Genomic DNA, 10,243 nt, shown 5'->3' with positions numbered 1-10,243 from the left:
GCCCCACGCCCGCTGATTGGTCGAGACCGGAGACGGAGCCATCGGTTCAAACCAGGACTGGGGCGGGGCCTCCAGGCCATTTCCGGATAAGGCGGAGCCTCCGGTTCAAACCCCGGACGGGGAGGGGCCTCTCGGCAAAACCCGGATGGGGGCGGGCGGGGCCTCCGGTTCAAACCCCGCGGGGCGGAGCCAAGCGGCGCTTCTTCCCGCGCGGACAGCGGCGGCCGTTGAGTCGGTTGTTTCCCCGCCTGGAGTCCGGGGCCGCCGCGTGCTGGCTGTCGTGCGGCGGGGCCGGGGCCGAAGTGGGCGGGCAAGAGGCGGGGAGAGCGGGGGCTGCAATGTACCGATGTTCCTTGACAGGCCCCGAATCGGACGCAGAATCTGGAAACCGGTCCTTCAAGCACAATGCCAAGGAGGCTCCCAAAGTTTCACGGAAGATGGAATTAGCGTGCAACTTCCCACCTGTCCTTTCAAGGCTCACTCAAGACCAGGGAGGTGACCAAGGAACTGGGTGCGGTTGCCCGCCCTGTTGGACATGTGGGGTCGTTGAGGAAAGGACGGGTGAAGGGTCACCTCCTGTGTCCCATCCAGACAGCCGCTGGGAAGGGAGGGGAGAGAACTAGCCCAGGAGTTGAGGGCCCAGGAAGGACGTTCTCAGACACCTGAATCGTCTATGAGGATAGACCTGGGGGAAGGAGGTGGAAAGGGCAAACATTCTTATTGCACTGCCTCTGAAACCCTGTGTAAGGTCACTGGTCTCTGGGCCATGTGGGGACAGTGGGCCCAGAGCCTGTCTTCCCACCACCACTGTCCAGAGCTCCTTGGAGAAATGATCGAAGCAGGTAACTCACCCGAAGGATGTAAGAACCTTCTCAAAGCCACGGAAGTCCCTGCTGTGAACTGCAGCAATCGCAGGTCTGTACTCACTCAGATACAAGCGTCTGAACACAGGTACATGGGGGAAGGGAACCCCCACCTCCGAGGGGCTTCTTGGCCTCCCCACAAGCTGCTACCCCAAACCCAGTGAGAGGAGTCCATTTTGACTTGGCCATCTTAGAGGACAGAGGGAGCTGTCCAATAGGGTCTCTCAGTCTGTACCGTGGCAGACAGCCTCACAAACACTTGCTAACTTCAGAGAACTCTTAGCCAAACAGCAAGCATTGTAAGACGAGTAAGGGGACAGATCTATTGCCCCTATGGGATTTGGGGCTGTGGTGGGCAGGAAGAGGGTCAAGGGTCTGGACCTGTTTGAATTAGGTTGGCATGGGAACAAGCGCAGTCTGGAAGCTGGCTCCCCTTTATGGGCTGGCTGTGGGACAGGAAAAAAGTTTGCTCAGCAGTTTGCACATTTGGGCTGAATAATGCAGGGTTAGCTGGCAGATGGTAGCAGTGGCCCCTGTGCTCAGGAAGCCTGCTGGGGTCCCTCAGAGCCCCCATGGACTTCGAAGCAGGGCAGGGAGGTACTGGGCAGGTCGTTTCAGTGAGTTTGGTCTTGAGCCTGCTAGGAGGGCTGCTCGGCGGTCGCCCTCTTGATGACCCCATCAGTGTTTGTTATGCCTGCTGTCAGGCACCTGGGGCTGCTCCGACCTGGGTGCCAACAGAGCCCTTGTCCACTGGTGTGCGCCCATCCCTCCTGAGGTCCAGGCTGGGCCCTGAGCTGTGCCGGGATTCCAGCCCTGATGCCGACGCGTCACGCCCCCGCCAGCAGCCTCTGGGATCTGCCCAGGGCCCGCTAGTGTCTCCTAGGGGCCGCTGCCCTCTGTATGGGCCACCTGTAGGCACGGGGCCTGCCGGGCTTGGTGCCTGGTTGTGCTCAGTGTCCCCGCGGGATGCTTGTGAGCAAAGGGTTCTGCCGCCTGGTCCAGGCCCTCTCACCAAGGGCCACCGGCTGGGGTGTGGCTCCACGGACACAGCTTTGGGGCGCACTGCCCCCTAGTGGCCGCGGGATGACCAGCGTGCTGGGCAGCACTCCCCACCCCCAGCCAGGACGCACCCTCTAGCGACCTTCCTGGGAACAGCGGGCGCCTCATCCTCCTTGAGGACCACTAAGCTCAGCACGAGGCTATGAACCCGACTCTCTTGCTAGGATGTCACTCTGAGGCAGGCCTAGTGTTAAAGTGGATGTCATAGACTGGCTTCCCTAAAGCCAGTGACGCTTATATATGGAAAGAGGTTTACATAAAGGTAATGGCTTATACGGTTGTTGAGGCAGGCAAGTTCCAAGTCCATGGACACTATGGACTGTCAGGACAGAGGCTTCTCACTCCTGTAGCTGCAAGGGCTGATGAATGCAAGATCCACAGGTCAGCTAGCAGGCTACTGGCTGCAGAAGCGAATGAATGCAAGGTCAGCAGATAAGAAGGCAGGCTGCTGACTCCGGGTCTGGCAGGCAACATGTCAAAGAACTGGAGGTCAATTGGTGAGCCAGAGGCAGGATCCAGCAAGAACCAAGCAAGATTTTCCCCATGGTTCACTTAGACTGGAAGAGATCTCATTAAGTGACGATTACTATGTCTTGATTGCTCTCCTTCCTCACTGGGTGTGGGGACATAACTTTGCTTCATCCTCAGGGCCACAGAATTTGGGGAAACATGAAATGAAAAGATCATGGGAATTTCTAGTGAATTTTTGGAAGTCCCTCGCGGGACTGAACAGTCTATCCCCAGAGAGACAAACCCATGCCTTCACGCCTGAGGCAGTGCATGCAGGCCCAGTGCAGGTGTGAGCAGGCCAACCTGGGCTACAGGCTGTGGGCTCCTAGTCCAATGGAGAATGTCCCTGTATAAGGCCGAAGGGAGAGGACACAGAGACAGATGCAGGCAGAGGTGTGGCCGCACCGGGTTTGCAGGCAGCTGCCAGCAGGCAGGTGGGCACAGACTGGCCTGTTGGACATCAGAAGGATCCAGCCTGCTGGCACCTTCACTTCTGGGCTCCAAACCCACCAGAGGATGAGCCGGGGGTCTGTTGGCCCCTGGTTTGTGGAATGCCATAGCAGCTACGGGGGACTCAGATGCCATGGGAGCACGGTGCCGCCTCTTCCTGCTTGGATGTTCCAGACTGTCTCCAGGACCCCAGCCCACACCTTGTCAAGCCCCAAAACATGCATGTCCCGTGGCAGCCGCAAGGACACAGCCCCTCAGGGCTGGCCCACCAAGAGACCAGAGGTGAACCTTGCAATAGAAAGACAAAACCACACCGCTTCTCATTCAGAGGGCTCTGGGACGAGCACATCGCCTGTGCCCTTGCTTCTCAAGTGTATGTCCTTGACTTCTCCAACAGTGCAAGGGCACTGGCCTAGGGGAAGGACTGTGGGAACAAGACCTGGGGGGCGATGGTGGCCAGCGCCTCTCCCTTCCACTGCTGGCTGGCCGCTGAGGCACGAGGTGGAGATAGCAGGTGGGGAGCAGGGGTGGATGAGGAACCCAGGCAGCCCAGTGGCTCCCGATGCAGTGCTGGCTCTGTTTCGGCTGTTTCTGGGCAGCGCTCACTCCATAGGACCACAAGGGCTGGGCTAGGCTGTGGGGGCAGTGAGGGGAGAAGTCTCTGCTTGGCTCTGACTCATCCAGTTCCCATTGGCTTCTTCCCAACGATGAAGCTGGGGTGTCTCTAAGTGAAGGAATCCCACACCAGTGGGGCCGACGCCTCCCCGAGTGTTCCAGATCAGGGCTTCCTAAGAGGGGCATCCAGCTCCCTTCAGGGGTCCACAGTAGTGTCTGTCCTCAGCAGAGCCAACCCCAGGGAAGGGCACCATGCATGTCCCCCAGCATGCAGCCCTCCACAAGGCTGGCACAGAACCACAGAGAGGAAGCAGCCTAGCACGTGTCTGTTCCGGGCAGGTTCCAGCTGCCCACAGCGCTGGGCATCCCCGGGACCTCTGCCAAAGCCCTGGCTGCTGGCTGATCACTCTCGGGCACAACCACCAGGCAGAACTTGGAGGAGAGGCCTGTGATCTCCCTCAGGCTTGCCAGCTCTCTCCTGGCTGGGCCACTGCCCCTTGCTGGACTCCTCCTTCCAGGTGGATCCTGGACTTCTGAGCTGTGGGGCCGCCAGGAGAGGCAGAGGCTCACAGAGAAGAAACCAGGTACAGGTCTTGTAGAAAGATCTCCACAGGTACCATGCAGGATGACTTGGTGTGTGTGTTGAGGGGGACCCCCAATTCCTGGACCCGCCGACCTCTCTGCAGGCACTTAAGGCTCCGCAGGACCCTCGCTCAGCCGCTCTGGGGGGAGCTGGTAGGTGGGCCCCAATCCACTGCCATCCAGTTGATGGCAGCACATAGTGACCTGCAGGGCAGGCGAGCAGCCCATGGGGATGGGGAGGCTCTCTGTGACAGACTCAGGCGGCTTCACTTCCTTCCCGAGGAGCAGCTGGTGAGTTTGAACACCGACTTCCTGTTAGCAGTGGAGCTCCTTAGCTTCTGTGCCACCAGGGCTCACGGGCAGATCGCCAGGCCTGGGAAACTCATCACAGCCCCCAGGTGCAGTGGGCGACTTGGCCTCCTCAGAGTCCTTGAGGCTCATGAGCTTGGTGAGGTCCGTCTTTGTGGACCAGGCTTTCCACTCCCTGTGGACCCGGGACACCTTCTGCCGGGAGTGCTCCGTGGCCAGCACATAGATGATGGGGTCAGCCACACTGTTGACGGTGCAGAGGCACAGGAACACCACGGACGCCGTGTACAGCTTCACCTCGAAGGCACAGATGGCTTCCCGGTCCCCTTGGTGGTAGGAGTAGGCGGCGGCTTTGGCTAGGAGCACCAGGTGGTAGGGCCCAAAGCAGAGCAGGAAGAGGAAGACAATGGCGAGCGCCGCCCGCTTCACCCTGGCCTTCTGGGCGGCACTCAGGCCCTCACTCTGCCCTGCGCTCTGGACGATGCGGTGGTTGGTGAAGGCGATGACCAGGAGTGGGACGACAAAGCCGACGGCAAATCTGGAGTAGTGGTAGCGGGCGATGGTGAGGTCGGTTGGCAGCGTCTCAAAGCAGGTGTCCTGCTCGGCCATGTCAAACACCGGGTAGTGGACCAGCCCCACAAGCAAAAAGGCGGCCACTGAGATGAGCACGGCAGTCTTCTGGTGGCGGTGGCCCCGGCACTCGAGCGCGTACACCACCGCCAGGAAGCGGTCACAGGAGACGCAGCACAGGAAGAGGATGCTGATGTAGATGTTGCAGAAGAAGATGTAAGCGGTCACCTTGCAGGCTGCCGGGCCCAGCGTCCAGTGGTGCTTGTTCTGGATGTAGAAGACCCAGAGAGGCAGGGTACTAAGGTAGAGCAGCTCACAGAGCGCCAGGCAGAACAGGTAGACTGCCAGCACGTTCCCCTGCAGGGCCTGCATGAGCGTCAGCCAGGCCGTCAGGAAGTTGGCAGGGAGGCCCAGGGCGCAGACCGAGCTGTACACCACCACCAGGAAGACTCGGCTCTCCTCGAAGGACGCATTGCAGTGCTCAGCAGAGAGGCCAGGTGGGGTCACTAGGGTGGCGTTTTCTGTAAAACAGGGACGAGAGTGTGGCTGGGGACTTGGAAATCGCCTGGTGGCAGGAGAGGAGAAGGGTCAAGGAAATGTCTAACTGGAAACCAAGGGGTTTTTAAGTGATGGTTTGACCATGCGGCACAGAGCATAGGTTGTACTGATAATTACTGGTGATTAGTATGTGAAAGTTGGAAATAAGAGTCGGTAGATAAAAAATAGGAGCTTGATGGTAAAATGGAAACCAGAGATGTCATGACAGAATTTTTCAAGGCCAGTGCCATGCTCATGGCAAATACCATTGGTCAGCATTCACTGGATGGACTGCACAGGAATCACACAGACTGCATTGTGGCTGGAGACGACGTCATTCTTGCTGTTAGGCACATTGAGTCAGCTCTGACAACAACCTGTGTGGAACGCAAGGAAACCCTCCGCGGCCCTGTACACCCTAAGAATTGTTTTGAGCTCACTGCTGCAGCCACCGTGTTCATCTACTGCTCCCCTCCTTTCCCCAGCATGATGTCCTTCTCCGGGACTGGTGTCTCCTCAGGACACTCCCTAAGGATGGGGGCTGAAGCCTCAGTACCCTTGGGGCTAAGAAGTGTTCTAGCAGGACTTCTTCTCAGACAGCTGTGCTTGCTCGTTCTTCACCAACACCAAAGTTCAAATGGATAAATCCTTCTTTTACCTTATTTATTCCTTGTCCAACGTTCATATTTGGAGTGATTGAAGGATACTGGAGAAACTCAAGTCAGAGCCAGGTCAGGTACTGACTTGAAAACAGACTATCAACCGCTCCTATGCCAGCTCAAGTTGAAGCCGAAGAAAATCAAAACAGGTGCATGGGAGCCAAAGTACAACCTTGAGTTTAGAGACCGGCTGGAGGAGAGTGCTGGCACATTGAACAGCAGTGACTAAGACCGGGCAAGTTGTGGAGTGATATGAAGGACATCCTCCATGAAAAGAGCAAATCATTAAAAACAAACAAACAGGAAGCAAAGAAAAGACCAAATGGAAGCCAACAGAGACCTGAGAAGTCCTTCCACAAGTCGGTCTGGATAGGGCAGGCTGGATGAGCAATCTGGAGGAGAAAACAATGGGACCGACAGTTCCGGGGGGACATGGGAGAGGGGGAGTGGGGGGAAAGGAAGGTGGTAACAAACCCAGGGACAAGGGAACATAAGTGATCCAAATTGGTGGTGAGGTGGGTGTGGGAGGTCTGGTAGGGCATGATCAAGGGTAATGTAACCAAGAGGAATTGCTCAAACCCTGGTGGGGACTGAGCATGATAGTGGGACAGGAGGAAAGTCAAGGGAAATAGAGGAAAGAGCTGGGAGGCAAAGGGCATTTATAGAGGTCTAGATAAAGACATGTACATATGCAAATATATTTATATATGAGGATGGGGAAATAAATCTATGTGCCTATATTTATAGGTTTAGTATTAAGGTAGCAGAAGGACATTGGGCCTCCACTCACAAGTACTCCCTCAATGCAAGAATACTTTCTTCTATTAAATTAGCATTCTATGATGCTCACCTTCCCCACACAACCGCTGAAGACAAAGCAGGTAAATAAGCAAATGTGAAGAAAGCTGATGGTGCCCGGCTATCAGAAAGTATAGCATCTGGGGTCTTAAAGGCTTGAAGGTAAACAAGCGGCCATCTAGCTTAAAAGCAACAAAGCCCACATGGAAGAAGCACACCAGCCTGTGCGATCACGAGGTGTCGAAGGGATCAGTTATCAGGCATCATCAGAACAAAAAATCTTACCATAGTGAATGAGGAGGAGAGTGCGGAGTGGAGATCCAAAGCCCATTTGTAGGCCACTGGAGATCCCCTTGCAGAGGGGGCTTGGGGAGGAGACAAGCCAATCAGTTTGCGATTAGCAACGATGAAAAATACAACTTTCCTCTAGTTGCTAAATGCTTCCTGCCCCCTCACTATCACGATCTGATTTCCACTTTCCAAGTCTGGCTAGACCACAGGATGTACACTGGTACAGATGGGAACTGGAAACACAGAGAAGGGGAATCCAGGGCGGATGATCCTTCAGGACCAGTGGTGTGAGTGGCGATACTGGGAGCGTAGAGGTTGGGTGGGTTGGAAAGGGGGAACTGATTACAAGGGTCTATATGTGACCTCCTCCCTGGGGGACGGACATCAGAAAAGTGGGTGAAGGGAGACGTCAAACAGGGCAAGATATGACAAAATAATTTATAAATTATCAAGGGCTGAGGGAGGGGGGAGCAGGAAGGGAGGGGAAAAAATGAGGACCTGATGCCAGGGGCTTAAGTGGAGAGCAAATGTTTTGAGAATGATGAGGGCAATGAATGTACAAATGTGCTTTACACAATTGATGTGTTTGTGGATTGTGATAAGAGTTGTATGAGCCCCTAATGATTTAAAAAAAGAAAAAATAAATAAACACGCATCAAATGAGAAAAAAAAAGTACTTCCGAGCACTGAGTAGTTGGAGCTAATAGAAGAAATGACGCAGCGAACGCGCTGAAGAGAAAAATAATAAAGTTGGGGGAGGGGGGCCCCTTTGGGGCTGGCAAAAGGGCAGGAGACGCTCAGCATTTATCAAGCTGAAAGAAATGAAGGAGGGGAAAATCCAGATTTGAGCTGCAGTGTTGAAGGAGCCTACGGGCAAAATATTGGGCAGCACGGGAAGAAGAAAAGAGGCCCCGCTGCACATCCTGGCAGCTCAGACAGTGGGCAGAGCGGCGGCTACCAGGTAACCCACCCAGCTTCAAGGACGTTCTCAGTGCCCTGAGGTGCACAGGCATCAAGCAAGCACCCTCCCCGCAGCCAAGAGCCCCAAAAGGAAGGTCAGCTCAGCCAAAGGGGCGGTGAAGGAGCACCCCAAGAGAAGATGGGACACGAGAGAAAAGAGGCGCAAAGGGCAGAGGCTGAAGTCGCTCACCAAGAACTAAAGCAGATGGCCGTGCCGAGTTGGAGAATCAAGGCGAGGAGAGCCCAGCCGCTGACGAACCAGGAGGAGACGAAGCCAAGTCTGATGAGTGCTTGTCTAATCAGTGGGCTCGTTAGCTCCCTTCTTGTACAATTCAGAGGAACATTTTTAATCAATTATTTTGTAAATGGGAGTTTTTCAGTAGTTCTACAAACACCTTTAAGAAGGAGGAAATCCCACTTCATCCCATTTTTTAAGTGTAAATACTTTTTTTTAAGACCTGAAATCATTTACTGATTGTTTATTTTTTGGTACAGCCACAAAATAGTGCATGTTCTCCTCCCCCCAACTACCAGGACCCCAATTCTGCCTTGCAGACCTGGTTAGACCAGAGGATGCACAGCGGTACAGATGGGAATTGGAAACGCAGGGAATCTAGGACAGATGAACTCCTCAGGACCAGGGGTGACAGTGGCGATACCAGGAGGGAAGGGGGGTGTAGAAAGGGGGACTTGATCACAGGGATCTACATATAACCTCCTCTCTGGGGGACGGGCAGCAGAGGGGTGAGTGAAGGGAGATGCCGGGCAGTGTAATATAAGATATAATAATTTATAAATTATTAAGGGTTCTTGGGGTGAAGGGGAAAAAAGGAAAATGAGCTGATTCCGGGAACCCAAGAGGAAAGCGAATTTTGGGAATAATGAGGGCACCAAATGCATAGGTGTGCTTTACACAATTGATCTATGTATTGTGATGAATTGTATGAGCCCCAATAAATTGATTTAAAAAAATAGTGCATGTTGAATTGTGGGGAGATTTGACTGTCTTTGGTGTCAACATAACATTCCGTGGGGAGGCTTGTATCCATAATACAAAATGGACTTAATGCAATTTGGAGTCACTGTCATGCATTTGTATGACTTGAAGATTTAGAATTTTGTTTCCATGTTTTTTAAGTACAATTGCGTCTGAAAATCATTCTGTTGTCATGGCTTTCATGTCAGAACTGTGTGCATTCTGTCACACCATTGGTCGTGGTAGTCCATTTTTCCTGATTCCTTTGTTATGTGCTGTGAGAGGCTGAACATTTGAGTGTGTAGTTTGTCTGACATTAAATTGTGAATTATTGGGACTTAAGATTTAACAGCTTATCAACATTTGAAGATAAGTTATCAACATTTGATAATCTCTTTAAAAATTGCATCCAAATTTAAAGCTGGAAAGTCACTGGAATTTAGAAAAGAATTGTATTTACATGCCATTTTAGAATTTTGGTACAAGCATTAGGAATTGCGTACAAATTGTTCATAATATCTCTGTACTGATCTAAAAACAACCAATAAACTGAGTTACAAAAAAAAAAGGCAGAAGAAGGGCATCAGGATTAGCATCTCGGGAACACCAAGATGAATTGGCCTAACAGAGATGATGTTCCACACCCTGCTGGGGCCGTGAAGCCTTGTGCACAGCCACGTTAGTGCAACGATTGGTCTCTTCCTGAGCACAGAAGCGATGACAGCTGAAAGACACGCGGAAGCAAGTCCAATGGACGAATGTCCCACACAAGCGCCAGCCTCCCTGAGAACAGAAGAACCAGACGGTGCCCAGCCGCCACAAGCACCTTCTCTGAAAAGGTCACAGTAGAGTGGGGAAAACTGGAACAAGACCGCAAATCATAAAAGAGACCAGGCTTACTCGTCACACAGAGGCAGGTGAGACCCCCAAGACTATGGTCCTTAGTCATCCTTCAGGTCTGAAAAGAACTCCCATCTCTGTTAGAGCAATGGACATTCAAGAGGGAAAGGGCAGCATTCACCCAAGGACGCAGCTCAGAGACTTTGGAGAGGAGGAGGAATGAG

General features: G+C 53.5%; 1 protein-coding gene across 1 annotated transcript in view; it reads right to left on the bottom strand.

Moving 5' to 3' along the window:
* Positions 1–4,394: 4,394 nt before the first annotated feature.
* GPR132 (G protein-coupled receptor 132) overlaps positions 4,395–10,243 on the bottom strand; it is a 9,706-nt gene continuing 3,857 nt past the window's right edge. Inside the window, exon 2 of the mRNA XM_004699137.1 lies at positions 4,395–5,479. Within this exon, the coding sequence (XP_004699194.1) occupies positions 4,395–5,479 (1,085 nt within the window). The remainder of the gene's footprint in view (positions 5,480–10,243) is intronic.

Source organism: Echinops telfairi, unplaced genomic scaffold (assembly GCF_000313985.2).
Source record: "Echinops telfairi isolate 266 unplaced genomic scaffold, ASM31398v2 ScPeMD7_18;HRSCAF=68, whole genome shotgun sequence".
Lineage (NCBI taxonomy): Eukaryota > Metazoa > Chordata > Mammalia > Afrosoricida > Tenrecidae > Echinops > Echinops telfairi.
The sequence above is the reverse complement of the archived record's forward strand: the minus strand, read 5'-3'. Positions and strand labels throughout refer to the sequence as shown.